The 16,486-nt window shown below is 36.6% G+C and overlaps 1 protein-coding gene across 6 annotated transcripts; it reads left to right on the forward strand.

Moving 5' to 3' along the window:
* Positions 1–1,199: 1,199 nt before the first annotated feature.
* LOC132269947 (uncharacterized) lies at positions 1,200–14,608 on the forward strand. 6 transcript variants are annotated; one of them, XM_059771170.1, is made up of 6 exons: positions 1,225–1,324; positions 1,789–1,858; positions 2,958–3,115; positions 5,657–5,788; positions 11,556–11,674; positions 14,180–14,608. In XM_059771170.1, the coding sequence occupies exons 3-6, from the start codon at positions 3,031–3,033 to the stop codon at positions 14,291–14,293; spliced, it is 450 nt and encodes a 149-aa protein (XP_059627153.1). In that variant the 5' UTR covers positions 1,225–1,324; positions 1,789–1,858; positions 2,958–3,030; the 3' UTR covers positions 14,294–14,608. The 6 variants fall into 6 exon arrangements, 5 of the variants coding, with proteins under 5 accessions (XP_059627151.1, XP_059627154.1, XP_059627153.1 ...); XM_059771168.1 differs by lacking the exon at positions 1,789–1,858 and having other exon boundaries at positions 1,200–1,324; XM_059771169.1 differs by lacking the exon at positions 1,789–1,858 and having other exon boundaries at positions 1,229–1,324; positions 3,011–3,115.
* Positions 14,609–16,486: the final 1,878 nt, after the last annotated feature.

Consider the following 16,486-nt stretch of genomic DNA (forward strand, 5'->3'; position numbering starts at 1 on the left):
CCTCTACTATCTAACCGTACTTATTTTTTTTACCAAACACATCTCACCGCAATTTTTAAAATAAAAAATGCTTTTTAGTAGTAGAAAGGCAATCCCAAACGGGAGTTTAAGTCTTGCATTTTTTTTTTTTTCTTCTGTTTCTTCACAATTTTGTAAATATCTTAATTTCACGGCCCTCAACTCACATTTTAATGGTTGAAAAATTGGATATCTTTAAGACCACTCCTAAAGAATTTGTTGATAAAGGTCTAGTTGCATGCGAGACGAGGAAGTATACGTAGTCACTACCCAATGATAAGCTCCCTCCATATATATTGACCATTTAAAGAAGTTAAATAAGGGCAGCCAAAAAAGACGAGTTATTCAATAAATAAAATAAAAAAGTTGAGGGTTTGAGTTTTTATAAAAATATTATGAATATATAAATGTGTTTCTTGTAAAAAAAAAAAAAAAAAATACTGGACTTGACTTCAAACTCGCTTGATAAACAAATGAGCCACTCCTTGCTCGAAATAAAAAAATGCAACCACTCCTTACTTGAAATCAAAGTTTGGTTTGAACCAAAAGCGGTGTAGCTTATTGATACTCCTTGCTTTTCAAAAACAAAAAAAGAAAAAAAGTTAAGTGTTTACGTGTCTATAAAATTATCATGAATATGTAAGTTTGTTTCTTGTAAAAAAAAAAAAAAAACTCAGACTTCAAACTCGTTTTATAAACAAATGAGCCAAAGCTTGAAATAAAAAAAAAGTTATGTTTTAGATATACGCAACCACTCTCGTACGAGTTTGATTCAAATTAGACTTCTAGGACTAATCTAAACCATTTTTATTTTCCCGAAAATGTATAAGCACAAGTAATTACAGTGGGCTCCGCCCAAGGGAGAGCATCTTAGGCCCAAAGAAGAACCCAAATAAACGCCACAAAAAACAACAAAGCAAGTCCAAAGGCCAAGTTATTTTTACAACCAAACTATTCAAAAAGAACTGGACCCACTGGTTTTGGATCTGAAAGAGGCAATCCGTCAAACAATGAGAGTACGTCTCAGGTGATTTCCCAAGTAGAGAGAGAAGCAGGGCCGGCCCTGGCCCAAGGCGATCACCTTGGGCCTCAGATTTTAGAGGGACTCAAATTTCGAGGCCATAGGGATGTAAAAAAAAAAAAAAAATTAAGTTAGGGCAAGTCTTGGTCGGCTTGGGCCTCAAAATTTTGAGGCCCATAGGGGATTGGAAAAGAAAAAAAAAAAAAAATTCAGACGACACAATCTGCAGTCGACACTCCGCAGGACGCAGCCTCCGTTATCGCCTCAGGCTCAGGTGACACCGAGGTATGTTCATCCTCTCTCTCTCTTCTCTCTCCTTTTGCATGAATCGATATATATATATATGTATATATTTTTCCTCTCCCTAAGTCCACTACAGTCTCACAACAGCAGCAACCATACCCCTTTTCCTCATAATTTTTTGCATTTTCACATTCAATCCTACGAAAATTAAGGATCCCTTATAGTGGGTTGAGGACATGAGGTAATAATTAACTTTTTCGATCTCTAAATTATGCTCATACTTAAAAGTGCCAAATTAAGGGTTTTTTTTTTTAAAAAAATTTATTTTTATATGAAGATACATACCACCATTATTGATGTCATTTGAAGTTGGCTCAGCTAGAATTTCAGTTAATAATACTGTCAAAGGCTCAAAGCACTTGCCATCAGAATGTACAAACACATGGAAATCAAGAGCAGGCTTTAACAAAACAAAAGTTAATGGTTTTTTCTATTATTTTGCACAGGTTTTCTGTAGCAATGATCAATCAATCACTGCTACTAAAGTTGATTCCTCAACCTGAAATCAAGAAAGGGGTAATTGGCTCCCAAAAAAAACACACAAAACACACACAAAGCTCCAGTGAAAACTCCAGCCAGGAGATCATTCGACCAAACTGCTTGATTTTAGAAATTTTTTTTTTTTTATATTATATTTATTGTATGATCGGCAATGCTTAGTTATTATTGTTTCCATTTGATTCTCCATCCGTTTTATGTTAATTGTGATCTTCTTTCACATGCTAGCAGCACACTCTTCTCAGGATCTCGTGAGGTTATTTGCCTTGAACTTGAATCAAATCATATTGAGGATACTCTTCTTAGGATCTCCAGAGGTTATTTGCCTCTAGGCTGAGTAGCAGGAGCAACTTTCAATTTATTATGAGCCCAAACCCTAAACCCTAAAATAGGAAAATAAAAGTCCGATTAACTATTTGCGAAGGCTACAATTAAAAGTGAATATAGTGCTCCCTACTCATGTGAACAGAACATGTACTTTGATATAAAGTTGAATTTTGATTTTTGTGACTTAGTTGTGTTGAATATTTCATTTTAATTTTTTGATGTAAACTGGATCGTGCTCTTTTTAAAGCACCAAGATCGGGTTTTCTTTTGTGTGTTTTTAACATTAATATATTTTATGCTCTCATCATCTCATATTAATGAAAATTCCGCATTCTTATAATTTTTGTGCCTGTGAAAATTTCGCACTCTTTAATTGATAGATTTATTGTTATTAGTTACATGTCTTATGCACATAGCACAGACGCACAATTATTTATTGGTGGTGATAGATTTATAGTTATTAGTTAGCTGTCTTATGCAAACTGTACAGGTGCACAATTATTTATTGGTGGTGATAAAAATTTATAGTTATTAGTTAGTTGTCTTAAGCACACTGCACAGGCGCGCAATTATTTATTGGTGGTGATAGATTTATAATTATTAGTTAGTTGTCTTATGCACACTGTACAGGTGTACAATTATTTGTTGGTGGTGTTAAATTTATAGTTATTAGTTAATTGTCTTATGCATAATGCACAGGCGCACAATTATATTAACTATAGAATTTGAAAACATGGTGTGAAAATTTTGCACTCTTATAATTTTTTTTTTTGCGTGTGTGAAACTTAAGGGCCTCACATTTGAAAGTTCGCCTAGAGCCTCTCAAAATATTTGAAATCTCAGGGCTGGCCCTGGAGAGAAGGATGAATTCAGAGAAGGAAGAAGCTTCCATTACTCCACGGCGCTTATCATGCACAACGTGCTTTGATGCCCTCTGGTTTTGCTATTGTACGCTGCCCTATCTTTCTCACATGCACTGTTTTCCTCGCTTTTTCAATTTTTTTGTTGTATTTTAGATGTGTCTAACTGTGTTATAATCATAAAAAACGCCTTATCAATTTTGTTTTTGAAATCTCAATTTCCGTCAACAAGTCATGTTATTTTAGCTCTAAGAAGGAAATTAATTAGGTTTTTTTTTTTGGCAGGTGATAATTGTTAGAAATTCATTAGCGGGTGTTTTGAATTTTTTGTTTGTATTTTATCTGGGTACTACATTCGCTTTTGATTAGAATGACTAGTTTGGTGAATTGGTGTTTTGGGGATTTTTTTCAATGTGTGTCTGCTGTTTGGTTCACTCGTATCAGAATATAGCTATTGGATTTGCTTATTAGAAACTAAAGATTTTCTTCGTCTCTTTGATACATACACACACACACACACACATATATATATATATATATATATATATATATTTGGATTGGCTGCACTAATGCTATATTGGTTTCTTATCACAAATTTGTTGTGGGTGCTACAAAATATGATAAATTCTTTATTGATAATTTGATTTTGTACTATGATTTTTAAATTTCCAACCTTTGAAGATCTTAAAGTCAAGTGATCTCCTGCATTTTGTTCAATCTTCTTCCACACCCCTTATTACCTCTTCAAATAATTCTCTGATTTTGGTTTTTGTAAAATTAGGTTTAACTCTACACTCTCATTTTCATTCAAAGATTCAATCTTTACACATTAAAACACTCTAGTGACTTCAAAGGTACCTTGATTAAGGTATTTTCATTCAAGGATTCAATCTTTACACATTAAAACAATTTTGTGACTTAAAGGGAATTCGAATAAGTTTAACTCAAAACTGTCATTTTTATTCAATGATTAAATCTTTATACATTAAAAAACTCTATTGACTTAAAAGGTACCTTGATTAATGTATTTTCATTCAAAGATTCAATCTTTACACATTAAAACACTCTTGAGACTTCAAAGGGAACTCGATTAAGTTTAGATTCAAAAGTCTCATTTTAATTTAAAGATTCAATCTTTATACATTAAAACACTCTAGTGACTTCAAAGGTACCTTGATTTGTTATTCCATCTCAAAACCATTAGATTTCATTCATATATATACATAGTTTTTTTTTGTTTTTTTATTTTTTAGGTTTAAGTACATAGTTGTTATGCCCATCAAAAACACATTCTAGTACTAGTGTTATTTTACAACAGTTATAATACATAAGATTTCAGTTTAGATCTTAATCAAACCTTTTGAACAGATTATCTAAACTGCAAGTTGTAATACATAAGATGTGTTATAATGTTGAGGTAGTTATGAAAGTGAGGATCTTTTTAGCAACTTAAGATAACATGTGATATACTTTTGGACACTTGTATGAAAAAAAAGAAAAAGAAAAAACGATCAACTAGATAGATAACTCTTCTTCTTCTTCCTTCTGTTTTTTTAATAAGCAGATACTGTATACTACTATATTTGATTAGTATGTGACTTTTAACAAGGCATCTTCATTTCAAGATTTGAAATATTTTTGTTTTTACATTAAAAAAAAAAACAACTTTCAAGTTCAATTTGCATAACTTTCATTTGCATTGTTAAGTGTATCTTTTGGTCACAGAAATAGTTGAAAATAAAAGTTACATAGTTTTTCTCCCTCACAGTGACAACGTAAATATGAATTTCATGACTCATACAAAAACATCTTCATAAATTCAAAAAACTAGTAATCATAAAAATCCATTTTTTTAAGGATTCTAGGATCTAAACATGTGTACAGTACATTATGAGGAAGTTGTGCAGTGGGGAAAAGAATTATCGTTCTGGTTGCCGCATCCACATGCTATGTCCAGTACTAAATTTTTTCTTAGTACTCATACACAAATGCCTCCACTGAGGCTCGAACTCCTTATGTCACAAAATCCAATGCTTCCATGTGATAAATCTTTAGTACTGACTTGTGTTTTGAAGATCTAACCCTTTCTTTAAAGACATCGACTTTATCCTCTTCCAACAAAAAAGTTGCAAATCATCTTTATTGCTTCTATATAGTAGCGTGGAAATTCCAGGACCAGAAGTAGTAGGATTTATTCTCATAATAACCTTGAATGGATCTTGACTTGCAATCATCTTCCTTCTCCTTTTCTTGTAATCTCTATAGGTGAATTTGAACTACCAGCATATAAGAAAGAGGCTAATTATTTCTCACTGAACTCATGCAAATATATGATTCAATTTAAAAGACTGTTGTCACAACTACATGGGGGTTGGCCTTGGTACTAACTCAGAACAACCTCTAATATGTTAATTTCTCTGTCTTAAGTGTACAGAATATGAGGTTTATAATTCCAAAGAGACTTGGCCACACACACGCACACACATGCATATTATAAGAGAAGCCTAGGAGACTAGCTCATTCATATAAAATTTGGATTGCTCAATTCATTAGCCTTAAGCACATGTTATGAAACATTTTTTTTTTCTATTGTTTGTGGTGTTCTATATTCTATGGATTCCACTGATAGGGCTCACCGTTGGGCATGTCGGCGACGGCGATGGTGACTTGGACAATAGTGGAAGGGGTGGCGAGATTGGAGGATGGGGCGGAGTGCTCCTCCTCGTCGTCAACGACAGTCTTCTCGGGGTGGATTTGGAATGTCGGTGCCTCAATTACAAGTTATATATATCTCATCATATGTGAAGCTTTGTCTTCTTTTTTTATACCACTTTGCCTTTCAAGACGATGTATTAGAAAGCAAAAAGACTGCAAAGCTTTTATTCTCATTATATATATGTGTGTGTGTGTGTGTGTGTGTGTGTGTAAATAGATAGAAAGAGAGAGGGAGATTGATTTGGAGATGTGGATTTTGTCTTATATAGGGGTATTTTTGTCATTTAAGTTTATAGATATTTTATATTAAATTGTATTAAAAAAATGAGGGTAAATGGGTCAATTCGCATTTGTTAAAGTCAGAAAAGTAATTTGGGATGTAAGTGAAAGTTAAAACCAAAATGTCAATCTATATGAGATTTGACTTAACCTGAAGGGGTGTCATTGTAATTTGCCCTAATTATTATTATGTCACATATGTTCTTAGAGTATCTCCAATATATTATATTCTTAACTGATGTAGGACACAAGAGCAACCTTAAATAGTTAGAGACATATAGAATTCAAAGGCTGAAAGTTCAAAGAACTAGGGCTGAAATTTGGAGGTTTGATAGTAAAAATTTAGAAAAACAAAGGAAAAGAAATTGAATAGAGCTACTTATTGGAATCACTCCAATAGGGCCTAGGCTAACACCTAGAGAAGGCCTTACACCCTCAGAATTTGTGAATCACTCACAAATTCTTGCAAGGGCAATGGGTGTCTCTTGTAAGGGCAATCGTGATCAGGCCTTAACAATTCTTCGGGCCACGGCAGAGGGGAGAGAGGGGGAGATGATTCAATTTTCCAGAAGGAGGAGCCGGAAGAAGAAGAACCTTTCTCCGTGGAAAGGGGAAAGGGAGCTTAGGAACCTGTGTTCTGATGTGAATTATGATAGGTCGATTGAGGGGGTGAAGGAGAGGGCGAGTGTTAAGGGAGGAGGAATGGGTAAGGGGGTGATGGGGGTGATGGGGGTGAATGTTTTCTTATGAAGCTACGACTTTTATCTTGGAATGTCCGTGGCCTCAATGGTCCGGGCAAGCGAAAGGTGGTGAAGATGGCAGTGAGAAAATGGGGGGTGCATTTGGTGTGTCTTCAAGAAACAAAGATTGATTCTATGACTGATCGGGTGGTGAAGAGTTTGTGGGGTAACCGGTTTGTTGAGTGGGAGGCGCTGGATTCTGTTGGGACTTCAGGTGGTGTTCTTATTATGTGGGATAGGAGATGAATGGCTAAGGTGGATGTTTTTAGGGGGATTTTTTCTTTGTCTTGTGCCTTTGTGATGGAGGAGGATGGTTTCACTTGGGGTTTTTCTAGGGTATATGGGCTGGTTGATGATGATGTGAGGGACGGTTTGTGGGAGGAGTTGAGTGGGGTGAAGGGGAGGTGGTCTCTTCCTTGGTGTGTGGCAAGTGATTTTAATGTGGTTAGGTCCCCGGCGGAGAGATCTACAAGAGGTCCGTGGACTCAGGCTATGATGCACTTTTCTGACTTTATTGATGGTCATCAGCTTATTGATCTTCCTCTTGAGGGAGCTTTTTTCACTTAGTCTAGTGGAAGGGAAGTACCAACTTTCTCTTGCCTTGATAGATTTTTGATTTCCAGGGACTGGGAAGAGAAGTTCCCAGATGTTGTTCAGCCTGTGTTGGCTAGGGTGACGTCGGACCACATTCCCTTGGTTTTAGACTGTGGAGGGTTGAAATCTTGTAGCAATCCTTTCAGATTTGAGAATATGTGGCTTCGTGCGGATAACTTCCAGGGATTTGTGCATTCTTGGTGGGAGGAGAACTTGGTGGTGGGTACGTCGAGTTTTATTCTTGCAGGAAAGCTTCGAATTCTGAAAAATAATCTCAAAAGGTGGAATAAGGAGGTTTTTGGGAGTTTGGAGTGGAGGAAGAATAGGGCTTTGGTTGATATTGTCGAGATTGATAGACTAGAAGGGGAGGGTGTTCTTTCTGAATCTCAATGCAGTAGGAGAGCAGCTTGTCAGGCAGAATGTGTGGAGATTGCAATTTTGGAGGAAATTTCGTGGCGCTAGAAATCTCGGGCCTTGTGGCTCAAAGAGGGAGACCGGAATACCAAGTTTTTCCATAGAACTGCTAATGCTCATAGGAGGAATAATCACATTGGGCGGATGTGTGTGGATGGTGCGGTTTTGACTACGGAGAAGGAGGTACGTAGCGGTATTGTCTCTTTCTACCAAAAGCTTTATTCTGAGCCTTTTCGATGGAGGCCACGTCTTGATGATCTTCACTTTGATTCTATTTTTGCCTTGGAAAGAGATGGGTTGGAAAGTCCTTTTTCGGAGGAAGAGGTGCTGAAGGCTTGTAAGAGCTGTAATGGTGATAAGGCTCCAGGCCCGGACAGCTTTACTACGAGATTTCTGTTGGAGAGCTGGGAGGTGGTCCGGTACGAGGTTATGGGCACTTTTCATGAGTTTCATTCCACGGGGCGGTTTGAGAAATCACTGAACGCATCTTTTATTGCCTTTATACCTAAGAAGGGTGGTGCGTCTAACATTAAGGATTTTCGACCAATCAGTCTGATTGGGTGCATTTACAAGCTTATCACAAAAGTACTTGCGTCTCGATTGAGGGAGGTTTTGGATGGAGTTATCTCTGAGTCTCAGAATGCTTTCATTGGGGGTAGACAGATCCTGGAATCCACTCTTATTGCCAGTGAATGTGTGGATTCTAGACTGTGTAGTGGGGCTCCTGGTGTTCTTTGTAAGCTGGATATCGAGAAAGCCTATGATCATGTCTGCTAGAATTTCCTGTTCTACCTGTTGGAGAGGATGGGCTTTGGTGAGAGATGGAGGAAATGGATTGTTTCATGTGTTTCCACTGTTAGATTTTCGGTGTTGGTGAATGGGTCTCCTACAGGGTTTTTCGACAGTTCTCACGGTCTGAGGCAAGGGGACCCTCTTTCCTCGTTCCTTTTTATTATTGTTATGGAGACTCTTAGTACGTTGATGAGAAGGGCGGTGGACTTGGGTTTTATCAGGGGCTTTAAGATCGGCCCCGACTCCGTTCAGCAGATGGAGATTTCTCACTTGCCCTTTGTGGATGACACTATTGTTTTTTGCAAGGCAGAGGTGTTCGAGTTGAGGTATCTGAGATGTGTCTTGGTTTGCTTTCAGGTTGTCTCTGGTTTGAAAGTCAACGTGGGCAAGAGTGTGCTTGTCCCTGTGGGGGAGGTTCAGGAGGTGGACACTCTGGCTGTTGTTTTAGGGTGTGGGACGCAACGCTTCCCTATCTCGTATTTGGGTTTGTCGCTGGGGAACTCGGCCAGGAGGGTGGGAAGTTGGGACCTGGTGATTGAGAGGGTCGAGAGAAGATTAGCTGCTTGGAAAAAGCAATCTCTCTCTAAGGGTGGTAAAGTTACGTTAGTGAAAAATATCTTGTCAAGCCTCCCAAAGTATTTTCTTTCACTTTTTCGGGTTCCAGCCTCGGTTGTTGGACGTCTTGAGATGCTTCAACGAAACTTCCTTTGGGGAGGTCGTGGAGAGGAGTTTAAGTATCATCTTGTTAGATGGGAGCAGGTTTGCAGGCCATTTCAGTTGGGCGGGCTTGGGATTAGGAGATTGCCCCCTTTAACAGTGCTCTCCTTGGTAAGTGGCTTTGGAGATTTGGCAGTGAAAGGCATAGATTATGGAGAAGGGTTATTTTTTGTCGCTTTGGGGAGGAGAGAGGGGGGTGGTCAGCTAGGCCAGTCAGGTCTGCTAGTGGAGTGGGGGTGTGGAGGGCCATTGGAAAAGGATGGGACGAGTTTTCTAAACATGTTAGATTCAGAGTTCGGGATGGAAGGTTTGTCTGGTTTTGGGAGGATCCCTGGTGCGAGGATTGCCCTTTGCCTCTTTTGTTTCCAAGGCTGTTTAGGATTGCTGTTGACAAATATGCTATGGTTGCTAATTGCTATCGCCTTGACAGCGGGAGGTTGTCTTGGGATGTGCAATTCCGACAATCTTTTCAGGATTGGGAGTTGGATGATGTCACTGGCTTGTTGGCTCTCTTGTACAGACAGGAGGTGGAGGGCACTGGTGTTGACTCCCTGATCTACTCAGGGAATGTTCCAGGTCCGGTCTTTTTTTGTGTGCCTCTTTGGTTTTCATGGCGTTACCTTCCCATGGAAGACGGTGTGGTTGTCCAAGGCGCCTCTTAGGGTGGCCTTTTTTGTGTGAACTGTAGCTTGGAATAAGATTTTGACTTTGGACAACTTGAGGAAGCGAAGACATGTTATTGTTAATCGGTGTTGTCTTTGTAAGTTGAATGGGGAGTCAGTGGATCACCTGCTGCTGCATTGTCCTGTGGCTCATGATTGTTGGAGTCTCATTTTTGGTCTGTTTGGTATTCATTGGGTCATGCCTCGGACTTCTCGGGAATTGTTGGATATTTGAAGGGTCCAATGGGTAGGGGCTCAGGCGAGAGTCTTCTGGAGGGTAATCCCTTTTTGTGTTTGGAGGAGCAATTGGAAAGAGCGGAATAGAAGATTTTTTGATGGGAAGGAGTCCTCCATTGGGGTGTTGAAATTTTCTATTATTTGTACTCTTTTTTGTTGGGGTTGGGGGAGAGATTTTTCCTTTATTGAGGATATTGTGGACCTTTTGGGCTCTTTGAGATTATAGGTTCTGCTTTATCTTTGTATAGCTTGGGATGCGTTCCCCTTTTGAATGCCTTTTAATACATTTTACTTATCAAAAAAAAAAAAAAAAAAAAATTGAGGTAATCAATATTTGACTTTATGATTACCCCATATCTCCCAATTATTCAAAACTCCATGTGGGCCCATATTATCTAGCCTATGCTAGCTCAAATTTTAGAATCCTCCTTTTGGTGCCTTTTATACATCTTTAAAGATTTCTGCTATTGATCTCTATCAATTCTCTCAAGCTTGGAAAACTCAACTCTGACGAGTTAAAGGGATGGAATTGCTCATAAAGGTCTGGAGCTATATATTGGAACTTATCAGCAATCCAAGTACAAAAAAAAATTGGTAAGGAACTTCTGATAACCACTCTGAAAATCAGCTTGTGTTTTGTAACTCTCATTGGTCATTGCAAACTTCCTTCGAACTTCCGCATAGATATCATTAATATGCTTCCTAAAAGCATCAACTTGTGTTTTGTAACTCTCTTCGCTCATTGCAATCTTCCTTCGCACTTCCGCATGGATATCATTAATATGCTTACTAAAAGCATCAGCTTCAGCACTAGGCCGTGCCACCATTGGTAAAGGCACCGAGTCAATTGGTTTGTTATCAAACAAGACTAACAAGCTAAAGATTAAATTGAGCCTGGCACATTTATACTGTTGAACAAGCTTGAAAAGCTGAGAACAAGCTAATCTAATTTGTTCGTATATCTGCAGCCTACATCTAGTTGTCTCGTTATCTTTACAGCCTCTGGAAATCTCCGAGAAAATTTAGCATCGCTGACAATTTTACCATATAATGAGGATTGTGCCCCCTTAAAACACCCAGAAAAGAATATTGAGATTGAAGCCTATAAACAGGGGAAGGGAAAGAGAGCTTAAGTGAAGACGATTCTCAGATTGTAATGCTTTCCGTGTACCGATGCTTAGTGGAACCACTTCTCCTAAACCCAAGATGCTTCCTGAAGACTCTTGTGTGGGCCCAATGAGGTTTTAACAATAATATCATGAAGCATTTGCACTTTGGCCCATTGACACTTTTTGGACTTTATGCCATTTTACCATTCTTATTCTTTTAAATTTTTTTTATTTGGATTATTGAACTGATGGCACCTATGTTCTGGCAGCTCCAGTCCATCAGATGCAGCGGTACTATCGGCTTGGAGTCCTTGATAACTGCTCGGCGAAATGGAGTTCTCTCGTTGATTGCTTAAGTTTGAAAACAAAACGTTCTTCTGAGCTGGAGGTGCGTCTGAAAACTTAGTATCTGGTATTTGTGTATTTCTTATTGCAATTATTAAGGCTACTGACAATTTTAGCCCAGGGAATTTAGCATCTGTTTGCATGGACATATTCTGAATCCTTTGTACATTTGAGGATAATTGATGATGCACGGTAAATATATATATTTTTGGAACTATTATGTGCCCAAAGAAGTTAAAAAATAAAAGAAAGAAAAAAACTAAAATGTTCTGTTCGGATTGAAATTCAAACCTGGGTTGTCTCTTTTTTCTTTTAATTTGTTTTCCTAGTTGGGTTGTCTCTTTTTTCCTTTTCTTTTATAATTAAAGAAAGGATTTTTTCATCATTATTTGTTAGCTTTTACATTTATTTTTTTGATAGACAATAACATGTGAACCCCCTAATTTCACTCCTCCCTTTATATTCCATGTGGACTTCTTATTTTATTTTATTTTTATGTTTTATATTTATATGTTCCCATTGTTCTTTTCTTCTACGAAGTACGGTTGTCAACCTTTGCTTCGGCGAGAAGATGTGGTAAATTGTTGGAGCTGGGGTAACATCCACATGTTTATTCTGAAATCTTTAACTCAATTCTATATCAGCTCTTCAGGTGTTTGATTGAAGTTATGTTGTCTCCCATAATCCTTCCAAGGAACCTTACATATGACCCTTCTACTTCAAATTACAACTTTACCTGTCTGATTTGCATCATCTCGAGCAGTAGAGATGTTAATTGCATAATGGCAACTCCTCAATTGTGAACACCATTAAGCACAGGATAGGAGATACTATGATTTTCCATTGGTAATTGTGCCAATTTTCTTTAATCTCAGACTGGATAAATCCTTTTCATTATGGTGTCACACCAAATTAATCATCTCGTATACCCTAGGATATAATTTTTTAATTTTTTTTTTCATTGAGGTGTCTGATTCAAAAATTATATTACATCACCAGAGACTTGTATCGTTGTTAAGCTTTCAGGTTTGCTCCCCCTAATGATGCACTCACATATTTCTATGTTACCATACATGGTAAATACCAAAAGACTAGTGAGCACACACACACATATATATTTTATTTTTGCTTTGATAAATGAACCAGATAGTGCCAAGCTTTTGCTCATACTTTTTTCCTATATGTCATTTGCTTAATGTGATTCTAACTTAAGCATCATAGCTCATGAAAGTGAATTATTCCAACATTAAGATAAAACTTGTATGTTTTCTTTCTTCTTTTTTTGAATATGATGTAAATGAAGCCACATCTCTTGCTCTAAAGAGTGTCAAATAGTTGGCTAGGGGTTCTTGTTTTGTACAATTTTTCCTACCCTGTGTTCCATTGACTTTTAGTTTGATCTAGTTTTCAGCTTTAAGCTCTCCATTTTATGTCTGTATGTTTTTGTCCCCTAGATTCGTATCGTCGTGGACAAAACCTGTGAAAATGAGATTAATACCTTAGTGGAATGCACAACGTCAACTTGTAAATGACAATCCGGTAGCCTCGGTTCTTATTTGGTTTTCCAAGCCTGAGAACTTGGACAAAATTTTGTTGAATATTAAGGTTCCAGCATTTCCATATGAATCAGTCCAAGCTAAAGAAGAAAAGCAGGGGAGAAAAAAGAGGTGTTTGTTAACGGTAATCTGTCATTAAGTATGCATATTCTCCGTGTGTCGACTTCATGATTCAACTAGCTACGATTTTTTGTGGTACTCCTCAAGCTGCAATGAGCCCAAGAGTGCTCACATGCAAGGACTTACTTAAATCCATACATTATCTCATTCAAGATTGATAAGAGCCTGAATGGGCCGAGTGGCCCTTTGTGTTGATCAAATAATTTCCATGATTATGCATGATTTTCCACCTTTTTAATTCTTCTCTGTGTTCTGAACTTTTTGAGTTCCTATTATTTAATCGCGAATACTCTTTTAATTCAAACCAGTTGCGAAGATCCGTCGAAGATTTCATTTAAGAAGTAACACACCGCAGTACTGCTCTTTTAAAACATCTAGGGGCGGTGAAGTTTGGGATTCATGGCTTCTTGTATCGTAGCTAAGCCCCTATTAAGTCGGATAAGTCAGATATGAGCAATTTTTAGCTAACCACACAACTCTATTTTACTGAAAGTGGTTTTCTTTAGAAAACAAAAACAAAATGGGGATGGTTTCTAACATTGCAATTTAAGTCAGATATGAGCAATTTTTTCTTCATCTAGCCAAATTTTAAGAATAGAAAGAATCATTTCTACTGTAATCCTCTGCTGACCAAATTTTATACCGTAGTGGTACTTGAAGCTATTGCCTGTCATTTAAGAAGTTAGAATTGCCATTACTTGTCTGTTTTTATTAATTTTTACCAATCATATTGTTCTTTGCAGCCTTAGTATGCCCTCTTTGTTTTAGGTTGAGGGTAGGAAGGAGAATTACGTACCTTCAAAATTCTAGCAGTGTCATGTTGAGATCTTCAATTTTTTCTTGAAAATAACAAAGGCATGTTCTGAATGCAGGAAATTTTGGAAACTCGGGAGAAATCCAAGCCCCACATCTGGACTTTCCGGACACCTGAAGAGGCGGCTTCTCATTGGAAAGAACTCTTTGGAGATTCGGATGAAGTGGCATGATGGAGATGAGCAGTTCTAATACATTGGTTGGAGGTTTTAGTTCTGTAACTACATCAAACCAGATCAAATGGGGTTGATGGGAAGTTTTGATTCTGTAATAATCAATAGGTCTTCAAATCGTTCATTTGAATTATTGAAACCCTTATTGGATGATCAGTATCATCGGAGGAAGAGTATCACAGTTTTTGTTCAATAAATCTTGTGGAACAAATTAATGTATTATTGTAGGTCTGTTGGTAATGTATTGATAAAATTCAATAAATCTCGTGTAACAAATAAATGTATGATTGTATGTACTGTTTATATTTCTATTCATCAATTGTAGGCTTAGACGAAAGTAAGGTACTGTTCAATAAAACTGAAAAATAAGTACTGAACAAATTTTAAGAGCTGAATTTTAAGCATTAGTTTTTAAGTAGTAATTAAAAAATAAATATATTTGTTTAGCATTGAGTGATAAGTGATGATCCTGTTATTTAAAATTTTACCCTATTTATTTTAAGTGGCGCTTATAATAATAGTAAAATTCCTTTATGCAATTGAGTAATTGAATAATATTCCAAGTGATGTTTACCAACAGTTACAATTCTTTTTTTTTTTTCAGCTATTAATAATTTTTTTATTTTTCTTTTCTTTTTTGGCAAGTGTAAATTATTTTCTTGGTTGTGCCATATTCAATAAGCAGGCACAACTTTGGTATTCTAGTTGGCTTATGATTCAGAGTCCCCATAACTATGAAGATTCTATTTTTCTGAAATTAAAAATCATCTTTCAAAAAATATAGATAAGCATTAATTAATATTTTGACAGGCGGGGCTTATATTCATTGACCCTCACAAACAGAAAAGATTATCTTATTTGAAATTCAAAACAATTATGTAATATTGCATTACTAAAACATTAATACTTTTCAATAATTAGCTTTTTTGTTTTTGGAAATAAAATCTTCCAAATTTTGCAATGTGTTTTATTTTTGATTTACTAATAACTCCATTCATAATAACCAAATTTATATTATATTTATATAAAAATAAAACTGTAAAATATCTTATTTAGCAATAATAACTCCACACATAAATAACCAAATTTATATTATATTTATATAAAAAGAAATAAAACTGTAAAATATCTTATACACTAGTTTCCCACTTTTCTTTCAAAATCCGAGAAAATCTGTGGGTCAATTTCTAAATTGTGAAGGGTATTATTGGAATATAAAAGCGGTTCACTCTCTTTATAAGTTTTTATATATATATATATATATATATATATATAGATGCACAAAGCACTTGTTTTTCATTCCACAAACAGAGAGGAGTTCAGACTTGATAGAGGTCTTGTACAACGAAGATTTTATTTTGGAGCCTTTTGCAGAGATATGTATGTTCAAACTCTTATACTATATATATACTCTTATACTATATATATACATGTATATATGTTTATATATTTATACAAAAGTATGTCTCTTCCTCTTCCTCTTCCTCTTCCTCTTCCTCTTTCTCTTCATTGAGTATCTCAATTCCCAAACCAGTATTCTTTCTCTATTACTTTCTCTCACTATATATATATATATTATATGCATAAAGTATATATTTTTCTGTTTGATTTTCTCAGAAACTGTGTATGGACTTGTCAATGGAAGATCAGAACAATGGCGTACCTCCGTCACAAGCCGTCACAGAGACCGAGTCAACACGGTTCGTGTTAGATGAGAAGGCCGCCGTGAACGGTTTTGCGGTTGGAGGCGGTGGTGAGGCGGCTGTGGGCGGTGTTGACGGAGAACAGGGAGGCGTAAAAGCCGAATCAAAGGTTGGAAGAAAGAGAGGTAGACCTAAGAAACATCAAGTGGACAAGAAGGCCACATTGCCGGTGTTTCGAGACTTCTCGGCACCACCTGCGAAGCTCGTTCAGAAACGGGGTAGAGGCCGGCCTCGTGGTTCCGGTAAACTGCAAATTCTTTCTTCATTAGGTGAGTTCTATTCTCTATTTGATCAATCGATTCAAATTATGCTATATGTTTGTATTTATGTATTTGTGTGTAACTTTTTGTATATGCACTTTATGTTATAATCCACTCTTTGTGGTTTGAGGCGTTAGATTAAATTCCTATCTGAGAATGAGGCAATTTAAGTATATTATAATCCTCTGTGTTAATAATTATAATTATAATATACTACTTATATTATTAAT

Source organism: Cornus florida, unplaced genomic scaffold, assembly GCF_030987335.1.
Source record: "Cornus florida cultivar Cherokee Brave unplaced genomic scaffold, ASM3098733v1 CherokeeBrave_3.0.0_Hap2_Chr08, whole genome shotgun sequence".
Lineage (NCBI taxonomy): Eukaryota > Viridiplantae > Streptophyta > Magnoliopsida > Cornales > Cornaceae > Cornus > Cornus florida.

Excerpts from the sequence above, each read along its gene's own strand:
- LOC132269947 (XM_059771168.1), top strand. The coding sequence starts at position 3,031 with ATGAATTCAGAGAAGGAAGAAGCTTCCATTACTCCACGGCGCTTATCA. Across the intron at positions 5,789-11,555 it reads TCTCGGGGTGGATTTGGAAT|CTCCAGTCCATCAGATGCAG; the intron begins GTCGGTGCCTCA and ends ATGTTCTGGCAG. Across the intron at positions 11,675-14,179 it reads AACGTTCTTCTGAGCTGGAG|GAAATTTTGGAAACTCGGGA; the intron begins GTGCGTCTGAAA and ends TTCTGAATGCAG.